This window comes from Aegilops tauschii, chromosome 6 (assembly GCF_002575655.3).
Source record: "Aegilops tauschii subsp. strangulata cultivar AL8/78 chromosome 6, Aet v6.0, whole genome shotgun sequence".
NCBI classification, from domain to species: Eukaryota; Viridiplantae; Streptophyta; class Magnoliopsida; order Poales; family Poaceae; genus Aegilops; species Aegilops tauschii.
The window spans coordinates 249,578,403-249,600,424 of record NC_053040.3 but is presented as its reverse complement, the minus strand read 5'-3'; the positions used below and the strand labels follow the sequence as shown (position 1 = coordinate 249,600,424).

The 22,022-nt window shown below is 46.7% G+C and overlaps 1 protein-coding gene across 1 annotated transcript; it reads left to right on the top strand.

The window, feature by feature from the left end:
* The first annotated feature begins 3,326 nt into the window (after positions 1–3,326).
* Positions 3,327–5,615, top strand: LOC141025358 (uncharacterized). Its single transcript, XM_073500654.1, has 3 exons — positions 3,327–4,276; positions 4,360–4,554; positions 4,637–5,615. The coding sequence occupies exons 1-3, from the start codon at positions 3,383–3,385 to the stop codon at positions 4,859–4,861; spliced, it is 1,314 nt and encodes a 437-aa protein (XP_073356755.1). The 5' UTR covers positions 3,327–3,382; the 3' UTR covers positions 4,862–5,615.
* The last annotated feature ends 16,407 nt before the right edge of the window (positions 5,616–22,022 follow it).

The following is a 22,022-nucleotide window of genomic DNA, read 5'->3' as shown; positions in this document are numbered from 1 at the left end:
TTTGTCAGTTGGATGCCATCTCACAAGTAATGGCTCTGAAGGCTCAGTTCAACTTGGGCAGAGAATGCTATGATGCAATGATGACAGTATTTGGACGCTTTCTACCCAAAGGCCATGTAATGCCTACAAACCTGTACCAGTCGGACAAAATCCTCCGTGCACTGAAGATGCCCTATGATAAGATACATGCCTGTGAGAAAGGATGTGTCTTGTTTAGGCTTGACTATGCGGACTTGAACTGTTGTCCCATTTGCAAGTCTTCCAGGTATGTTGTGGTAGACAACGGTATGGGTGAGAAGACACAGACCAAAATCCCCGTTAGTGTTCTTCGGTATATGCCAATCGTACCAAGACTTCAACGTCTTTTCATGGTCGAAGAGACGGCCAGACAGATGACATGGCACAAAACGGGCAAAAGAACCGAACTAGATGCAGATGGGAATCTGATGATTGTATACACATCGGATGGTGTTGCGTGGAAAAAGTTTGATCAATTACATGGTGACAAAGCGGCAGATCCGAGGCATCCTCGAGTCGGCATCAGCACGGATGGGTTCAGTGTGTTTGGTATGACGGCAGCCCAATACAGTTGTTGGCCCGTATTTGTCTTTCCACTCAATCTCCCCCCCGGACAGATTATGAAAAGAAAGAACATTTTCCTGACGTTGATAATTCCAGGGCCCAACTATCCGGGGAAAAATATGAATGTGTACATGCAACCGCTTAAGGACGAATTGCAAGAAGCCTGGGATAATGGGTTCAAGACATACGATGCCTATAGCAAACGGAACTTCATAATGCGTGTCTGGTACATGTACTCGACGCATGACTTGCCGGCGTATGCGCTATTCGTTGGCTGGTGTGTGCATGGAAGGTTCCCGTGCCCCACATGCAAGGGAGCTCTTGAGTTTCGTTGGCTTCAGGCCGGTCGCAAGTTTTCTTGCTTCGACATGCATAGAGAGTTCCTGAATCCTCGCCATAAGTTCAGGGAAGACAAGAAGAACTTCATCAGAGGTAGAGTTGTCAAAAACTCTGCACCACATGCATTGACAGGCCAACAGACCCTGGATCAGTTAAACGCTCTCGAGCCAGATCCCGAGCGTCCAGGGTACTTCAAGGGGTATAATTCTAAGCACGCCTGGACTCACAAAACATGCTTATGGGATCTGCCTTACTTCAAAGACCTCCTTTGCCCACACAACATCGACGTGATGCACACTGAGAAGAATATCGCCGAGGCACTTTTTGGTACATTGTTCGGCATAGATGGGAAGTCAAAGGATAATACTAAGGCTAGAGTCGATCTGGAGGCGCTATGTGATAGGCCGTTACAAAACATGAAAGAACCGAAAGGAAAGCAGAACTAGACGAAGCCAAAGGCATGGTTCAATCTTGGAAGGCCGGCTATGAGGGAAATTATCTTGTGGGTGAAAATGCAGTTGATGTTCCCCGATGGGTATGCAGCGAATCTACAGAGGGGAGCCAGTCTTGATAAATTGAAGATATTTGGTCTCAAGAGTCATGATTGGCACATATGGATTGAGCGGGTAATGCCGGTGATGTTGCGTGGCTTCATCCCTGAGGATGAATGGCTAGTACTGGCAGAACTCAGCTATTTCTTCCGTGTTCTTTGTGCGAAAGAACTATCGCCTAGCGTGCTAGAAGAAATGGAAGAGTTGGCGCCGGAGTTGATCTGCAAGTTAGAGAAGATCTTTCCACCGGGCTTCTTTAATCCAATGCAACATTTGATTTTGCATCTCCCGACCGAGGCAAGATTGGGGGGGGGGCCCGTGCAAAATCGTTGGTGCTACCCAACTGAGAGGATGCAGAAGACGCTTCGACAAAAATGTAAAAATAAACGTAGAATTGAAGCATCGATGGCTGAGGCATTCATCACTGAGGAGGCGGCAAACTTCGTGATAGCACACTACGAAGCCAAAAATCGTCATTTGCATAATCCGAAGCCTCGGTACAATGCTGACGACCCTAAAAAGGGTGGATCCAACCTCAGCCTATTCAAAGGGAATCTCGCACCAGCCAGTGTTTCAAATCCAGTATCTTTGGATAACGAACAATGGCGGACCATTTCGTTGTATATCTTCAACAACCTGATAGAAGTGCGGCCGTACATCGAGTAAGTTCTCGGTACATAGTTTCGCAACTTCTATTTCCTTTGAACTGCTCTTATTCCTGGATATTTCATACAGTCGATACATCGCCTTATTCTCGTATGGAGCGGTGATCCAAAAGGATTCTGTCGAAGAGTATGAGCTTCTCGCAAAGCAAGGTGGCGGCTATCCCGGTTTCATCTCTTGGTTCAAACAAACGGTAATTTCTATTAGACTTGTAGGCTAATTTGTAGGCGGCTATCCCGGTTTCATTCGCTAATTTGTGCGTAATGCAACAATCCTTTCATATTAAACTTGTAGGCTAATTCAGAGTCTATGGATGCCGAATTGAGACAAGTCGCTAATGGTTTTGACTATAAGGTCCGTTCATTTGACAAATACGACATCAACGGGTATCGCTTTCGTACCTATGGCAAAGAGCTATCTATGGCCGACCGAAAGTCTACAAATTGTTGTGTATCTGCTATCGGCGAAGGAGGTACCGAGTATTATGGGAGAGTTGAAGCAATTTATGAACTTCTATTCTATGGTGAAAACCCACCGAATGTCGTAGTCTTCAAATGTTATTGGTTTCAGCCGAAGGAGACTAGAAGAACTCATGAACATATAGGGCTAGTTGAAATCAACCAAAACACCCATTTAGATGTTCCTGATGTCTATATTACGGCTCAACAGGCAACCCAAGTATTCTATCTACCGTGGGCCTGCCAAACTAATCCAAATCTGAAAGGTTGGGATGTCGTTTATGAAGTGCCGCCACGTGCTAGACTATCTCCCCCAAAGGAAGAGGATTATGAACCTCACATTAACCCAGACACATATGAAGGAGAATTCTTCCAAGAGACACGTCTTTCCAAAAAGCGTTTCAAGAACCGCTATACTTCACCCCAAAACATTGAAGTAGACAGTGACAGTGAATCCGACATCACCCCAGAGGAGGAACAAGAAGAGCCGGAACAAGAAGAGGTTACTGCTGCGGATGACCTGTCATTGCTTGACCGATTACGTCAAGGTGGCCTTGCACATGTTGATGCCACTGAACCCTATGAGCCCGTCATTGATTATAGTGATGATGATGATTATGCATTTATTGATGATACTGATCGAGATTATTAGTAGTGTCAGGTATTAAATTTTTTAATGTTGTACTTGATGATGATACACTTAAGTGATACACATATTATTATTCATGTCGGTCTTTTTTTTATGTTGTACTAATTTCGTTTACTGTTTGTCATGGCAGGTGTTGAAAGATGGTGGGCGCTGGTCGGGAGCGCGCCAAGGCTCCTTCTTCCTCGGCGCGTGGTCTGAGGTCTTCGATTCCAGACGTACCTCTTCGCCGAGCGTTGCTGGACAGTATGTCCACACCGCCGGGCCCTTCTTCGTCCACCGCGGTGCCCAGCAGGGGACGAGGTAGGAAGAGAGGAGGTGGGGCACGTGGTCGCGGGAGAGGAGGTAGGGTGACTGCTAGGGCGCCTTCCTCGCCGCCACCCCCAGCTGTTTCACCCGAGCACGTGACTGCTAGGGTGGACTCGTCCGAGGAGGAGGCTACACGGACTCCGGTCCACGAGCCTCCGGTCCACGGGTCTTGGGCCCACGAGCCTCGGGTCGACTGGCCTTCGGCCCATGAGAGTTCGGCCCACGAGACCCCGGAGGAGCACACGTCCGGATGGGGTACCTGGCCGGATCAGCCCGAGGAGCCGAGTGGCCATGCTGATGATGGAGGGGAGCCGACTGATCTTGAGGAGGAGGGTGGCACCGTCTACCAGCGTGGTGCTACACGGCTCCCGTCCGTGCCGGCGACCCGCGAGCAGAGGTGGTTGATCTTCCCTGATGGGGAGAGGTACGTAAGTGCATTTAAAATTTTTGTACCTTCTGCATTCACGTTTCTTCAAATAACTAATGCGTTGGCCTTGTCATGCTGCAGGGGTTGGGACCACCATCATAGTGTCCGCCGGCCCAACTCCGTCCTTGGAGTTCTTTGCCGGCAAAACTTCCCGGGGTTTGTCACGTTGCCTGGTGAGGGTCGGCTTCCAGAGCTTGGGTTGAGCTGGGAGCACTACGTGGCTGCCCCGGCCCCGCCGGATGTCATTATCGACGGTGTCGTGTGCGACACGAGGGCAGACATGGTGATCAGGACGTTCTGGGTAATTTCTCCTTTACACATTTCAAAATCTTCAACTAGCTAGTTATTAATTGTACTAATCAATATTGTCTCATTTGATTGCAGACATTCTACAGGTGTGAGGAGGGATACGAGGAGGACTGCGCAAATGTTATCGAGAACGTCTGCAAGCGCCTACTCCAGAACTTACGGCACGAGGCTCGGGTGCAGGCTGTTCGAGACTACTACGCCTTGCGTGGTATCAAGAAGACCAAGCCGGCGTGCCGCGATAAGTTCCTGAGTAAGGAGCAGTACATGAAGGTAATTCTTAAGGCCTTCTACTTAAGTTCCTTCATTTAGTAATTCTTAGCCGTAGCGCTCAAGTTTCTATTTGCTAACTTAGGCGCCTCCGAGATGGTGTGCGGATCGGATGGATTGTTGGGAGGTGTTGGTCGATGAGTGGTGCTCACAAGAATGGCTAGCCCTCCACAACCAGGCCAAGGACAAACGTGCCCAAATGGAAGGTGTGCCACACCATCAAGGCAGCTCCAACTTATATCAGTTCGGGCGCAACTGGGTATGTGGTTTGCTTCATGATTCATGCAATTCATTCATCATGCTAGCTTGAGCCCTTTAATTACTAACTTTCATTGCTTCTCTCTTTCAGGCACGCCACAATAAGGCGGATAAGGTGCCAGAGGTGTACGACCTGTATGCCATGGCCCACACTGGCTCTTACAAGAAAGTCAAGGCTTTCTCTCAGTCTGACCTCGATGATGCAAACAACTTCACCAACATCTCCTCCCACAACAAGCTCGTGAGATATAGAGATGAGGGGAAGGCGAGGAAAGGGGAGGACTTTAACCCGAGCCAGGGTCCCATTGATCCAGAGCTGGTGATGATATCTGGTGGCGGGAGGTCCCATGGCTCCATAGCCATTGGAGATGGACTTATCCGTTGTCCTAGCACTCTCCCGGAGATCAAGGCGCGCCAGTCGAGCTCCGCTCCTGAGATAAGGCCTCGTGAACGGCCAGTGCAACTCGCCATCAAGGTTAGTGATACGTACTCAGTTATCTGTCTCCATTACATTGTGTGCGCTTCCATCAATGATTACAAATGGTCATGTGAGTGGTGTTGCAGGCTGCTATACAGACTGAGAGAGATAGAACGGAGAAACTTCTGGCGGAGGCGGCGGAGAGGCAGCGGGAGATGGAGGAGAGGACGAGAAAGATGATGGAGGAGGAGAGGGCACGGAATGACATGCAGGCAAGGGCCATGTACGAGCTCCTTGTGGTAAGTTTCTTCTGCAGATTACTTGCTAGTCTTAACATTTGAGTCTCATTACTAACTAGTATGACTCTGTTCTGAAAACCAAATGTGCAGTCTGTGTGCGAGAAGTCCGGTCAGCCCGCTCCGCCGATGCCAGTGATTGCTCCTGGGAGCACGGTGAGTTTAGTTTGAATGGACATTAGTTGGTAGTCTCAACATTTGAGTGTCGTAATGCTAACGAGACATTGAAAATGATCTTTGTTGCAGCTTAACTCCAGAAACGCATCGCACGATCCTTCTCCAGGTAGCGGCACTAGCCACCCCGCTCCTACACCTCCCTGATCACGGTAAGTTTCTCTAGTGTTTTGCTTAACAAATGCATAAAGACCTAGACTTAGCTTTATTTCCTCCAATATGCTTACCATAATGACCTAGAGTTAGCTTATTTTCCTCCAAAATGACCCATTTTACCTAGGTTAGCTTATAAATGATGCAGTTCATCCAAGTTAGCTAAAAAAATGACCCATTTCACCTAGATTAGCTCCTAAATGATCCATTTTACCTACGTTAGCTTTAAAATGGCCCATTTCACCTAGGTTAACTCCAAAATGACCCATATTACCTAGGTTATCTCATAAACGATCCATTTCAACTAATTTAGCTCATAAACGATCCATTTGACCTAAGTGAGCTAAAAAACGATCCATTTCACCTAAATTAGCTCTTAAATGATCCATTTCACCTAAGTTAGCTCAAAAAGATCCATTTCAACTAAATTAGCTCTAAAATGACCCATTTTACGTAGATGAGCTCCTAAATGATCCATTTTACCTACGTTAGCTTTAAAATGACCCATTTCACCTAGGTTAGCTCCAAAATGACCCATTTCACCTAGATTAGCTCCAAAATGACCCATTTCACCTTACTTAGCTCAAAAACGATGCCCTTCACCTTAGTTAGCTCATAAACGACCCATTTCAACTAAGTTAGCTCATAAATGATCCATTTCAACTAAGTTAGATCATAAACAACCCATTTCAACTTAGTTAGCTCATATATGATCCATTTCACCTAAGTTAGCTCATAAATGACATATACTTCTTGTTCTAGTCTTCTTCTTGTTCTAGTCACCTATTTCTAACTTTCTTATTTACCATTTTGCAGATTTCATTCACTTCATGGAAGCTAGCTTGCTATGATGGAGTGCTTGCTTTTCCTTTCATGAAACTTTGCATTGTATCTAGCTTGTTATGATGGATGGAACTATGTGATATGGATCATTGCATCTAACTTGCTATGTTGATGAAACTTTGCATTGTAATATATATATGGATGGAACTATGTGTATGGATGGAACTTGCTTATGTATGAACAATGTGTATGGATGAAACTGATGTGATATGTGATATGAAACTTATGTGCTGGATATGTGCTGGATATGTGATATGAAACTTATATATTTTCTGTGCAAATTGTGGGATTTAATAAAAAACAGAAAAAACAGACAATATGCAGGCTCTTTGCCGTCCGCCACCGACGGCAAAGAGCTCTTTGCCGTCTGCCGCGGACGGCAAAGAAGCCACGTGGCAGCCAACTGTGCTTCCTGGGAGCTGACCCATTTGGTCAGTTTGCCTACAGTGGCAGACGGCAAAGACTTTGCCATCAGTGGCAGACGGCAAAGAACCTGCACTTTGCCATCAGTGGCAGACGGCAAAGAACCTGGCATCTAGTGACGTGTAGATGACATCATAAGGCGGACGGCAAAGACCAAAGGCTCTTTGCCGTCTGCGGCGGACGGCAAAGGTCTGCCGTTAGCCACTTAACGGACTGACAGCGCAAATATTGCCGTCCGCCCTCTTTGCCGTCCGCCGCGGACGGCAAAGAGCCTTTGCCGTCCGCCGCCAGGAAGCAGACGGCAAAGAAGCTGTTTACCGTAGCCTTCTTTGCCGGAGCCTTTTGCCGTCCGCGGCTGACGGCAAAGGTCTTTGCCGTCCGCCTTTCGAGCCTTTGCCGTCCGCCATGGCAGACGGCAAAGTAGCTGTTTCCTGTAGTGTGTATTATGTTTCCGGTTAATACAATTCTAGCATGAATAATAAACATTTATCATGATATAAGGAAATATATAATACTTTATTATTGCCTCTAGGGCATATTTCCTTCAATAGCATGGAACAATCAAAAATTATATGTACGTTGGAGACGTATCAAGCATCCCCAAGCTTAATTCCTGCTCGTCCTCGAGTAGGTAAATGATAAAAACAAATTTTTTAATGTGGAATGCTACCTAACATAATTTTCTAAGTAATTCTCTTTATTGTGGCATGAATGTTCAGATCCGAAAGATTCAAGATTAAAGTATATTGACATAAAAATAATAATACTTCAAGCATACTAACTAAGCAATTATGTCTTCTCAAAATATCATGGCCAAAGAAAGCTTATCCCTACAAAATCATATAGTTTGGCTATGCTTCATTTTCGTCACACAAAAATGCTCTCATCATGCACAACCCCGATGACAAGCCAAGCAATTGTTCCATACTTTAGTAATCTCAAGCTTTTTTCAACTTTCACGCAATACATGAGCGTGAGCCATGGACATAGCACTATGGGTGGAATAGAGTATAATGATGGGGGTTGTGAGGAGAAGACAAAAAAGGAGAAAGTCTCACATTGACGCGGCTAATCAACGGGCTGGGGAGATGCCCATCAATTGATGTCAATGCAAGGAGTAGGGATTGCCATGCAACGGATGCACTAGAGCTATAAATGTATGAAAGCTCAACAAAAGAAACTAAGTGGGTGTGCATCCAACTTGCTTGCTCACGAAGACCTAGGGAATTTGAGGAAGCCCATTGTTGGAATGTACAAGCCAAGTTCTATAATGAAAAATTCCCACTAGTATATGGAAGTGACAAAACAAGAGACTCTCTATCATGAAGATCATGGTGCTACTTTGAAGCACAAGTGTGGAAAAAGGATAGTAGCATTGTCCCTTTTTTGGGCCTTTTTTTATTTGGCCTTTCTTTTCTTTTTTTCTCTTTTTTTGGGACAATGCTCTATTAATGATGATCATCACACTTCTATTTATTCACAACTCAATGATTACAACTTGATACTAGAACAAAATATGACTCTATATGAATGCCTCCGGCGGTGTACCGGGATGGGCAATGAATCAAGAGTGACATGTATGATAAATTATGCATGGTGGCTTTGCCACATATACGATGTAAACTACATGATCATGCAAGGCAATATGACAATGACGAAGCGTGTCATAACAAATGAAACGGTGGAAAGTTGCATGGCAATATATCTCGGAATGGCTATGGAAATGCCATAATAGGTAGGTATGGTGGCTATTTTGAGGAAGATATAAGGAGGTTTATGTGTGATAGAGCGTATCGTATCATGGGGTTTGGATGCACCGACGAAGTTTGGACCAACTCTCAAGGTGAGAAAGGGCAATGCACGGTACCGAAGAGGCTAGCAATGATGGAAAGGTGAGAGTGCGTATAATCCATGGACTCAACATTAGTCATAAAGAACTCACATACTTATTTCAAAAATCTACAAGTCATCAAAAACCAAGCATTATGTGCATGCTCCTAGGGGGATAGATTGGTAGGAAAGGACCATCGCTCGTCCCCGAACGCCACTCATAAGGATGACAATCAAAGAACACCTCATGTTTCAAATTTGTCACACAACGTTTACCATACGTGCATGCTACGGGACTTGCAACCTTCAACACAAGTATATCAAATTCACAACTACTCAACTAGCATGACTCTAATATCACCATCTTCATATCTCAAAACAATTATCAAGTATCAAATTTCTCATAGTATTCAATGCACTTTTTATGAAAGTTTTTATTATACCCATCTTGGATGCCTATCATATTAGGACTAATTTTATAGCCAAAGCAAATTACCATGCTGTTCTAAAGGACTCTCAAAATAATATAAGTGAAGCATGAGAGATCAATAATTTCTATAAAATAAAACCACCACCGTGCTCTAAAAAGATATAAGTGAAGCACTAGAGCAAAATTATCTAGCTCAAAAGATATAAGTGAAGCACATAGAGTATTCTAATAAATTCCGATTCATGTGTGTCTATCTCAAAAGGTGTGTACAGCAAGGATGATTGTGGTAAACTAAAAAGCAAAGACTCAAATCATACAAGATGCTCCAAGCAAAACACATATCATGTGGTGAATAAAAATATAGCCTCAAGTAAAGTTACCGATGGACGAAGACGAAAGAGGGGATGCCTTCCGGGGCATCCCCAAGCTTAGGCTTTTGGTTGTCCTTGAATTTTACCTTGGGGTGCCTTGGGAATCCCCAAGCTTAGGCTCTTGCCACTCCTTATTCCATAATCCCCCGTCTTACCACGGCTGCTGGCACGGAGTTAGCCGGGGCTTCTTCCTCGAGTCCTGTCATGATCGCACACTCGACGAAAGAGCTTTACAAGCGGCATTGCCCTTCTTCACTCACGCGATATTGCTGGATCGGGCTGTCAAATCTTCACCAAAAACATGAAAACTTCACAACACAAAACTCAACAGAAAATCTCATGAGCTCCGTTAGTATAAGAAAACAAATCACCACTTCAAGGTACTGTAATGAACTCATTATTTATTTATATTGGTCTTAAACCTACTGTATTCCAACTTCTCTATGGTTCATACCCCCCGATACTAGCCATAGGTTCATCAAAATAAGCAAACAACACACGAAAAACAGAATCTGTCAAAAACAGAACAGTCTGTAGAAATCAGATTTGTTCTAATACTTCTGGAACTCCAAAAATTCTGAAAAACTAGGAAAACCTGGATAATTTGTATATTGATCTACTGCAAAAAGAATTAGCAATTTATCACGTTCTAGTGAATTTTAACAATTATTTTCGTGAGCGCAAAGTTTCTGTCTTTTTCAGCAAGATCAAACAACTATCACCCAAGAAGATCCTATTGGTTCTACATGGCAAAAACACTAAATAAAACATAAAAGCACATCTAAACAGAAGCTAGATGAATTATTTATTACTGAACAGAAACAAAAAGCAAGAAACAAAAATAAAATTGGGTGCCTCCCAACAAGCGCTATCGTTTAACGCCCCTAGCTAGATATAAAAGCAAGAATAGATCTAGGTATTATCATGATAATGGTAAGGCAAATTGCGAAAACTCATATAATATTCCCTACATTCAGCAGCAAGTTTTCTTTGTGGCAAGAAAAAGTAATCAAAAGGGCTAAATTTAATGGGACAAAAGTCCCCAAGATCAAGCTCGGGAGGTATGGGTTCCTCCTTTGGCCCTTTATATTGCACAACCAATTCATCATTATAAGTATTCTTTTGGCAAAAAGTCATGAGCCCTTGCTCAATAGAAAAACCTAACCCATTGTTATGAATAGCAAAATCATCATTGATTTCAGAAATTCTATCAACTAGAACATCGGTAGGGACCTTCTTTCTAAGGTTTTCATTGTAAGCAACATGATCTAGAGATCGTAAACGCATTAAGTCTTCTTGATTAAAAAGGATAGCTTCTATTGGAGGACGACCAGCGTCCACCCTATACTGCGCAAAAAATTCATTGGCCTCTTTCATTATAAATCTGAACTCATGTGCCAAGAAGATAGTAGCTGCTCGCTTAACAGAAGAATGCTCGATATTGGAAAACTCTAGAAAAATCCTCTGTATGCAAGGATGCATATGAATAAATTGTCTTTCAAGTTCAACTACGAGCAAGGATATAGCATCCGCAAGACTACTAGTTTTATGAAGAATAGACCCCCCATAGAGGGCAGGGCACCGACACAAATAAAGAAATCTTGAATAATTCCTTTTCCAATAATATTACCGCTACCAATCCGAAACCTTTTAGTGTGTAAAATAGTAGGCTCTTCATGAGGATCATCAAAAGCATCAAAGTTTTCCATGTTATTACCACTATCCTTATCAATGATAACCTCCCCAGTTTCAGACATGAAGGCAGCAAAATTGCACAAAAGAACGAGCACACAAGAAGCAAGCGAAAAGAAACAGGCGGACGAAAAAGAGGGCGAATAAAACGGCAAAGGTGAAGTGGGGGAGAGGAAAACGAGAGGCAAATGGAAAATAATGTAATGCGAGGGATAAGAGTTTGTGATGGGTACTTGGTATGTCTTGACTTGACTTGGCAAGTGCGCCAGCAATGGCTAGCTGCTGGAAGATCAAATCTTGACTTGACTTGGCGTAAGCCTCCCCGGCAACGGCGCCAGAAATCCTTCTTGCTACCTCTTGAGCATGCGTTGGTTTTCCCTTCAAGAGGAAAGGGTGATGCAGCAAAGTAGCGTAAGTATTTCCCTCAGTTTTTGAGAACCAAGGTATCAATCCAGTAGGAGGTTACACGCAAGTCGCCTCGTACCTACACAAACAAATAAGAACCCTGCAACCAACGCGATAAAGGGGTTGTCAATCCCATCACGGCCACTTGCAAAAGTGAGATCTGATAGAGATAATAAGATAAATATTTTTGGTATTTTTATGATATAGATTGGAAAATAAAGAATGCAAAATAAACAAAGGCAGAAATAGTAAATTGATAGGATAATAATATGATGGAAGATAGACCCGGGGGCCATAGGTTTCACTAGTGGCTTCTCTCAAGATAGCATAATCTACGGTGGGTGAACAAATTACTGTCGAGCAATTGATAGAAAAGCGCATAGTTATGAGAATATCTAGGCATGATCATGTATATAGGCATCACGTCCGCGACAAGTAGACCAAAACGATTCTGCATCTACTACTATTACTCCACACATCGACCACTATCCAGCATGCATCTAGAGTATTAAGTTCATAAGAAGAGAATAATGCATTAGGCAAGATGACATGATGTAGAGGGATAAACTCAATCAATATGATATAAAACCCATCTTTGTATCCTCGATGGCAACAATACAATACGTGCCTTGCTGCCCCTGCTGTTACTGGGAAAGGACACCGCAAGATTGAACCCAAAGCTAAGCACTTCTCCCATTGCAAGAAAGATCAATCCAGTAGGCCAAGCCAAACTGATAATTCGAAGAGACTTGCAAAGATAACAAATCATACATATAAGAATTCAGAGAAGAACCAAATATTGTTCATAGATAATCTTGATCATAAACCCACAATTCATCGGATCTCGACAAACACACCGCAAAAAGAATTACATCGAATAGATTCCAAGAGAATCGAGGAGAACTTTGTATTGAGATCCAAAGAGAGAGAAGAAGCCATCTAGCTAATAACTATGGACCCGAAGGTCTGTGGTAAACTACTCACACATCATCGGAGAGGCTATGGTGTTGATGTAGAAGCCCTCCGTGATCGATTCCCCCTTCGGCGGAGCGCCGAAACAGGCCCCAAGATGGGATCTCACGGGTACAGAAGGTTGCGGCGGTGGAAATAGGGTTTCGTGGTGCTCTCGGATGTTTTCGGGGTACATGAGTATATATAGGCGAAAGAAGTAGGTCGGTGGAGCCACGATGGGCCCACGAGGGTGGGGGGCGTGCCTCCCTGCCTCGTGGCTTCCTCGTTGCTTGCTTGACGTCCACTCCAAGTCTCCTGGATTGCATTTGTTCCAAAAATAACTCTCCCGATGGTTTCATTCCATTTGGATTCCGTTTGATATTCCTTTTCTACGAAACACTGAAATAGGCAAAAAAACAACAATTTGCACTGGGCCTTCGGTTAATAGGTTACTCCCAAAAATAATATAAAAGTGTATAATAAAGCCCATTAAACATCCAAAACAGATAATATAATAGCATGGAACAATAAAAAATTATAGATACGTTGGAGACGTATCACGGACCCGTGTAGTACTCAGGGTCATCTGCTCAGTTGATGATGGTAATGCAGTTGTCGTGGCTGTCGGCGGTGGGAAAGAAGATCTTAGGCGGCGAAAGACAGTATGGAGGGCGGATCCCTGCTGTGGTGGACCCTTCTGTCATTGGAGCAGCCGAGCTGGGGTGGACGACGGTGCGACAGGAGCGGGACAAACCACACAAGGTTTTCTTTGACAGCTATCTGTAAGAGAAGTAATTCTGTAAGGGCTTGTTTGAATTGGAGGATTCTAACAACGCAGGGATACGAAATACATAGTAATAGGATAGGAATGCATGTGCAAAACAAAGAATTTAAAATCATAGGATTTCTGTCAATCTGGGTGTGTGGTTCACAGGAATTGGAAGGTCACAAGAATGCAAAGAAGCATGGTCAAATTAAGTCAAACCACAAGAAAATGTACAGTTATAATGCTATTATGCTACTATCACTAAGTCTTGTTCTTCTTGAATAGGAATTTGAAAAGGAGGGCCAAGTGGATATTAAAATTCCTATGGTTTTTCTTTGAAAGAGACACTAAGGGAACAAACCCTACAGTTTTCCTTTGCTCCATTCCTTTGAACCAAATGCATTAATAGTAGTACCATAGGAAACTTTCCAATTCCTATGTTTTCCTTCACTTTTCCTTTCAACCACTGGGAATTCTAGTAGGCAGGCTTGAACAGGCAAAAGCCTACACTCCAAAAATGTATTTGTGCTACTTGTACTACTTTGGACCTAGGCCACTGCCCTACTAACTCAACTCCCAGGCCCATCTACACATGCACAACTCAAATGCACAGAAATAAATAATGATGGCTTTCGAGAGAGTCCATCACGGATAGCTCAGTTGCCTGGTACCTCACTGCTTGTTATATAGGAGAAACTAATCGTATTTCACGTTACTACGTGTGCTTAGTGGACAATATATATAAAATGTAGAGTAAAAAATCGATGCACTAAGTGTACAACCTCTTTGGTGAAGCCATGTCGATCTCAACATCATTGGGTTAGTCGCCGAGGATGTTGCGGCTAATGTGGCAGTCTGAGGAGGGGAAGAAGATCTTAAGCACCTGGAGATGGAGCCAAGGGTACTGCTCCGCTGTGATGGAGGGTTTCGTCATTGGAGCAGATCCAGTGAGGTGTACGACAGCGAGGCTAAAGCAGGACAAGAGAGACAATGTTAACCTGAAGTGGTATTCTAATAGCATATCCGATAGATGATGTAAAATACATAACCAAAAAGTGCTAGATGTAAAATACACCAGCCGCTCGTCTCTGAACTTAACTATTCAAACTGAATTTAACTGTCGAAACTGAATTTTACTGTCGAAACTGAATTTTGCTGTCGAAACTGAATTTTACTGTCGAAACTAAACACACTAGTAGTAGAAAAGCAGTGCACTAATAGTTTTGGCCGCTCGAGCACTAGTGGTAGAGTAGTAGTGATCTAAATCGGTAGCCGCTCTAGCAGGGACCATACTACCAGAGAGCAGCTGGGGCAGAGCAGCAGTGCGTGCGAGAGTCAGGGCAGCTGGTCGTGTAGTAGCATCTCAGGTAGCAGCAGCAGGAGCTCGAGCGAGAGCCGGAGCTGCTGCTCGTGCAGCAGCAACACGAGCAAGAGTAGACCATCAGCGCAAGCAAGAGCAAGAGTAGCAGCGCGAGCAAGAGCCATAGTAGAACAGGCAGGGGACCGAGACCAAGAGCAGAGCAGCAGTGCGAGCGAGAGCCGAAGCAATAGCAGCAGGGCCAGCGAGAGCTGGAGTAGCAGCAGCTCAAGACTGATGTGGACGTCGCAGCCGAGGGAGCGACACCATGGAGGAAGTGGCTGGCGATGCCGCCGTAGATGGAGCCGCGCCATGGCGGCTCGATACCGAGCGCCGACAGCACCGTGAGATCGAATCAAGAAGAAAATGCAGCGATTAGTGTAGAACCTCTTTGGTGGTGTTAATTAGGCCTTAGCTTCATCCGAAGAATCGATGATGGTGCTGCTTTTCCGGTGGTGCAGGTGAAGACGGTGCTATGGGAACGGACATGGCGCGAAAGATGAGGCGAACATCGAGGCAGCTCCTTGGAGGTGGAGGACGGGGTGGCTGAACCGGCAGGACGACGAGATCGATGACAGATCCTCATCCTGTGCGGTGGATGAGGGACGCGGAGCTATTGCAGTGGACGATGTCGTCGGGAAAGAGGCTCCGGCTGGGTGGCGAACGGAGGAGGGTGTGGGGCTTCACGGGTTTTCGCGGCCTCGATGGACGAAGGGGGGGGCGGAGGGGATGGGAGGGGGAACCATGGCTTATGGATGTGCTTGTCCGAAATGTGGGTTAAGTTACAAAAGTAGCCCCACCAGTTTGAACTAGGTGGTTCTTTTGGTTTAGGGGTATCACGGCAATTTCGCCTGTCGGGATTTCGCAGGAGGTGGGAGTTTTCGCGTGCGTTGTAGTTTTGGGATAGCCAAGCGCGGGTTGAGATGGACGGAATTTTAGGAGCACAACGAGACAAAGAGATGTCTTAAAATTTCGGGATAACAAGGCACATATTGAAATTTCTGTACAAGCATAACGTATATTGTACCAAATCAATTCGCACTTCCGTCGATGAAAAAACCAAAAAGAAATCAACTCGCACCACACAAGAGAGTCTAGTCCCATTTTGCTGTATGAGTTACTACAAATGCCATTCAAAAGTTTGAATCCATGTTATGTTCAATTAAAATATTTCCTACGTGTATAATGCACCTATCTATAGGTCATTCTCCCATGGTCTCCACAACTCCTTTCCAACACACACTGATCGATAAACCTCTCAAGGGATGTCTGCCTACCACATACACACACACACTTTCCATCTCCTCCTTTCTCTGTCCATGCCTCGTGTCTCTCATATGATCCCACACACGTGTAAACTCTCGCCCCTCTTTTCACTGATCTCACAATCACACACTCCTCCCCCTATCTAGTAGGCCTCTCGCACCACCTCCTAGCTCCATCCCTCTCTCTCTATCCGTCTCTCTCAGCCTTATTTGCCTCTAACAAATGGATGTACACCGACCGATCTCCCAGTATACATATAGCTAGCTAGGTCGTTTATAACTCATTTTCCCCACACACTGATCGATCTACCTCATTAGTTATCTCTCTCCCTTCCTTCGACACACATGATCTACCGATCTAGTTAGGTCTGCTTAACAAACACATGGTTCCCCTTCATTATCCATGCATGCCTCCCGACACATCTATCACGCACACGCACACACAGAAACACATCCCCACTCTTCTTGATATTGCAGTTGTACCCTCAGTTTTTCTTGTAGGCCTCTCCCACATCTCCGAGAAGCAACTCCACCACCCCTCCGACACTCTACTTCTCTCTCTCTCTCTCTCTCTCTCTCTCTCTCTCTCTCTCTTTGTCCCAACCTATATCCCGTCCTTCAATTGTGTATGGATGTCGACCAATCTCCCTCAAGACATAGCTAGGTCTCTCCTTCTCAACACATACATGAGTCGATCTACCTCTCTAGTTAGGTCTCTGGTTCCCCCTCCCCCCCACACACCAATACATCGAGGCGCTCTAGTCATGTCTCCTTGCCACACACAAACTTTCCCTCTGCCCTCTGACGTTCTGGTACATCAGTCGCCCTATATCTTTGACGTGCACAATCACAATTTTGATGGCTCTCTCCATCGATCTCGCGCACCCACACACTTGATCCTCTCTTCGACTCTATCGATATCTATGACCCCTCCCTCTTTTCTCGTGGATTGCCCCCTCTATATATGATATAGATAGGCCTCTATTTCAGACACATTGCATGTGTCACATTTTTGTTTGAGATATCATCAACACATATTCCTACAAATAAATTCAGGAAATCACCCCCCATAACAAAAAACACTCATGAATGCACACACCATCTCTCTAGGTTTGTATCTCTCTCTCACACACCCATGTAGGTGGGGGACGTGCACGAAGAGAAGAGGTGCACGCACGGCACACGTACTCCCATCTCTTTCCCAACCACACCCGTGCTGGTACACGGTGGAGCTCATTTCTGTATGAAAAGGCAATCCACGTGGTAATTTGACATGTGTACCGGCTGTCCACTTGATGGAGGATCGTGTAGTGAACAAACATTGCGACTTGACGCGTTCTTTAAAAAAAGAGGCAAACCATGTGGGGCCTACCTTAGAGGCAAGGCTCTATACACTGGAGATGCTCTGTACTACTTTTGATGTGTCCCGTCAACTCACAGAACGAGGAGAAGCTTGCTTAGTATGCCCTCTCCCCCACCCATGGGCGCGGTGGCTCGCAGAGTCGCAGGATGAGGAGAAGCTTGCTTCCTACGCCTACGCCTGCTTCCTCGCCCACGGGCACGGTGCCTCGCAGAGTCGCAGGACGAGGAGAAGCTTGCTTACTACGCCTAAGCCCGCTCCCTCGCCCACGAGCGCGGTGGCTCGTAGGACGAGGAGAAAATTTTACTACTCCCTTCGTTAGATGTATATACTCCTCGACCCTACCTTGGTTAGAGAGATTATCATATTGTTTGAAATGTATGTCTTTTAGCAGATTTCAATATGAACTACTAGTACATACTCCAAACACTGATGTATATAGACATATTTTAGAGTGTAGATTCACTCATTTTGCTCCGTATGTAGTCCATATTGAAACGGACGTGGTAGTACACACTCTCCCTCGCCCCTCGCCTCTCGACCCTCGCCCACGTGGTGGACGTGCAACAATTCATTCAGTCTCAGATAGCCAGAACCATATACTGTAGTACCATCATTGCTCGACATCCCGAAGAGGCGAAGAGCCAAGCGCAAGGTTAATATTTTTGAGATGACAAATGCAAGGTTTATAGGGGAACGAGTAGTAGTACTAGTAGTACGTACTGTATGAGGAAGAAGGCAAAAAGAATGTATGTTTTGCATGACAGTCTCTTCTTACAGGACGTGCTAGACCTAGTGGACCTCATTGTTGTTGCAATGAGAGTATCAAAGATGGCATGATTCAGAGTGGTGGGCAGCGGGAATAATATTCGGAGCTGCTTAAGAAGTCCCATCGAAAGGAATAGCCATCCTCTACATGTGCTCCTATGTAAAATGAGTAAATGAGACAAAAAGAGAATGAGACAAGGTAAAAAAAATCACCAGCCTTAGAGCCAGCCCTATTGTATCAGTGAATGATATTTCTACATCGTGATTGACATGGCTATATTATTAACCGTGTTGCGGAGGTAGCAGCAGATTATTTATTTATTTGTGGTGGTAGCAGCGGATGTGTCGGTGTAACAAACCCTAGGTCTATTGCCCGGACCGTGCACAGGCCTTACATCAAGATTATTACATCCAAGACCAGACCAAGTTCAAGAGATCGGCTCTTTGAAGAGTCAGAGTGCAGATCAAGAAGACCAAGTCAAGCTAGAGAAGCAAGATACCACTAAGAGAAAACCTCCCTTGTCGGGCAGGCGAGCCTAGCGAGGTCGAGGTTGCCCCAAAGACAAGCCTCCAGACTGCCCCGGCAGGCCTGCCGGGCACAACAAGGGTGAACTACCCCGCGAAGGCTTCACCGCACCTCCTCACAACAACACAAGTCACCGATCGGTGCGGTGTCAAGCCCCGGAGTGACTAAGTGGTTGTCTTTCACCACATGGCAGCCACTTCCTACAGAAACCATCTCCAAATGACACCCGTCCAGAAACGTATCAAGCAGGCAGACGCGAAGCTGGCAAAACAGCCCGGCAAGGCTTGCCGGGCGCTCCGTTATGTGACACTAAGCGGCGCATTTAATGCGCTCTATCCCGCTTGCAGAGTTACGTATGATAGCACTGTTTGCGATCTAATCGGTACACAATGACTCATTTGCCACTGTTGTGACCCCTTTGATCTATAAAAGGAGGCCCATGGCGACCGTAGAAACGATTCAGACCCTTGTACACTCGTATGTGCATAGCCACTCTCGCCTTGAGGCATCCCTGCCGGGCAAGGGCGCAACATTTTCCACCGCGATCCACCACCTCACCACAACGCACGTCGATCGATGCGGTGTCAAGGTCCAAAGTTACTAAGTGGCTGCTATTCGCCACATGGCAGCCACTTTCTATAGGAAATACCTACAGGCGACACCCATCCTGCGACGTGTCAAGCGAGCAGATGCGAAGCTGGCAAAATAGCCCGGCAGGCCCTGCCGGGCAGGCTATGATGTGATGTTGAGCAGCGCATTTAATGCGCTCTGTCAGCCTACAGAGTTAGGTATGATAGCACTGTTTGCTATCTTATCAGTGCATAATGACTGATTTGCCACTGTGGTGACCCCTTTGTCTATAAAAGGAGGCCCAAGGCAACCATAGAAAGGGTTAGCGAATCCACCCCCTCACACATTCATACGCGCATAGCCGTTTCGCCTCGAGGCAACCCTGCCGGGCAAGCGTGTTGCGTTCACCACCATTTTTCCACCATCAAACCACCAAAGCAGGAGTAGGGTTTTACGCCTCGTGGCGGCCCGAACCTGGGTAAAGATTGGCCGTGTGATCTCTGCCGTGCTGTTCGACGCCCCTCTGCTCTTTGTGCAACGTGCCATCCCCCCGCCGAACTAGCAAGGGACTCTTGGTCCCGTAGGTGGTCGTGGTTTCCCATGACATCTTTGGCGCGCTAGGTAGGGGGATCACTTGCGTGAACCTGAAGGTATGAGCAGCGCGTCATCTTCATCGTCATCTTCTTCATCTTATGGCTCCATCGAATATGGCGCCCAAGAAGAAACCCGGTGCTTCAGCTCACCCGTCCACCTCGAAGGCTCCGCCACCCGCGGTCAACGACGCTGCGGGGGCCACGAAGGCGCACGAGGATGTGGGCGCTGTCGGGGACGCGGTCGACGCAGGCGGTGTCATCACCACCTCCCCCGTGGCCGGAACAGGAGCGGGAGGCACAAGAGGAGAGCAACATCGGCAACATCCCGGTGGCCATGCTCCGCGAGGTATGAGCGAAGGGGTTATTCCATCTGTACCTCTTCCCCTCGTAGAGGGGCACAACCACAGTGGTGGCACCAGTATTGGGGCGAATCGCCACCCTCCGGCCGCCCCCACCACGGGTGCGACCGCAGGGCGCGTGCCACCCCCGGGACGGGTTGACCCAACCACTGTGCCCAACGGAGCCGCTACCCCTCAAGTGCCTTCTCCATGTCATCGTGCCATCCAAGTGGGTGGCTCGCAACAGCGAGGGCGTGATGCGGTCACCACCGGCACCATCAAAAGCCGGGCGACAGTACGATCTACATCATCATCACTGATGCCAAGCTCCGCTATGGAGGCCATGGCACGTGCCCATCTGCTGTTGAGGTTTCCGCCGGCGGCTGATTAGATGGATGAACGGAGAGCCACCATTCAAAGACTGATTGGCTTCACCGAGACTGGGGGCTCGCAGCGGGCTGGTCCGTCACGGCCTCCCCAAGCGACGACAACGGCTCGCGCTGCTGGTCGTACGGAAGGGGCCACCCCCACGGTGCAATCCCCACTGAGGCAACCAGTGCGGGCATGACAGAATCCAGAACCTGACGATGTCTCGATGGCCTCTTCCGACCCTCGAGCACGTCAGGCCAACAACGAGTTTTGGAGGACAGGCGGAGGGGAGACGCGCGCGTCGTCGTCGAGCGACGCCGCGACGACCACCGCCGTACCAATGGGTGCGATGGTCTCAAGGCCGACGAGCCTGCGCTCGAGGACGGCGGGTGCCAGCCTTTCGAGGTTGGGTGCCCCGCCTTTACTCGTGAGATACGGCAAGTCCGTTGGCCATCCGCTCATACGTTCAAGCCAGAGATACTAGAGAAGTATGATGGAAGACTGAACCCGGCAGAATTCTTGAGCATCTACACCATCGCTGTTTAGGTTGCCGGAGGAAGAGATGAGAAGGTGTTTGCCAACTACTTCCCTTTGGCACTCAAGTCCAATGTGAGGTCTTAGCTGATGCATCTGCCGGAGAACTCCATTTCATCATGGGCTGACCTGTGCCATGAGTTCATTGGCGCCTTCACAAGCGTCCATCAAGAACCAGGATGACCCAGTGACTTGTAGCTTCTCCAACAGAAAGAACGAGAGACCCTCCGCCAGTATTTGCAGAGATTCAACATAGTCCTCAGGAATATCCCAAATATCCATCCAACAGTTGTGATAGATGCCTTCCAGTCCGATGTGTGCAACCGCAGGATACATTCCAAGATGAATGTACGATTGCCCAAGACTGTGAAGGAGCTTTACACCTTGGTGGACAAGTGTGCGTGGATGGAGGAGGGAAGGAAACTCCCTGGGGAGGAAGATTGCATCGACATCGACTCAGAGGATGACGGTGAATCCACCAGTCAAAAGAAGAAGAGCAAGAAGCGCAACAAGAGGCACAAGGATAAGGCAGTGATGACCGTCAAGGGATTGGGCACGTTCAGTACCGGCAAGAAGGCTAAGGCCGGAGCCCCCGGCAAGGAGGCTGCCGCGTGCGCTGACTGTCGAGAGGCTGCGGCTGCCGAGAAGGTTGGGAAAGGCGATGGGCCGTACTGCAAGATCCATCGGACCAAAGGCCATGATCTCCAAGAGTGTCATCAGGTCGAGCAGCTTGTCAATAGGCAGAGAGCCGAATACGAGAAGCGTGATAAGGAGAAAGGTC

Excerpts from the sequence above, each read along its gene's own strand:
- LOC141025358 (XM_073500654.1), top strand. The coding sequence starts at position 3,383 with ATGGTGGGCGCTGGTCGGGAGCGCGCCAAGGCTCCTTCTTCCTCGGCG. Across the intron at positions 4,277-4,359 it reads TGGTGATCAGGACGTTCTGG|ACATTCTACAGGTGTGAGGA; the intron begins GTAATTTCTCCT and ends ATTTGATTGCAG. Across the intron at positions 4,555-4,636 it reads GTAAGGAGCAGTACATGAAG|GCGCCTCCGAGATGGTGTGC; the intron begins GTAATTCTTAAG and ends TTGCTAACTTAG.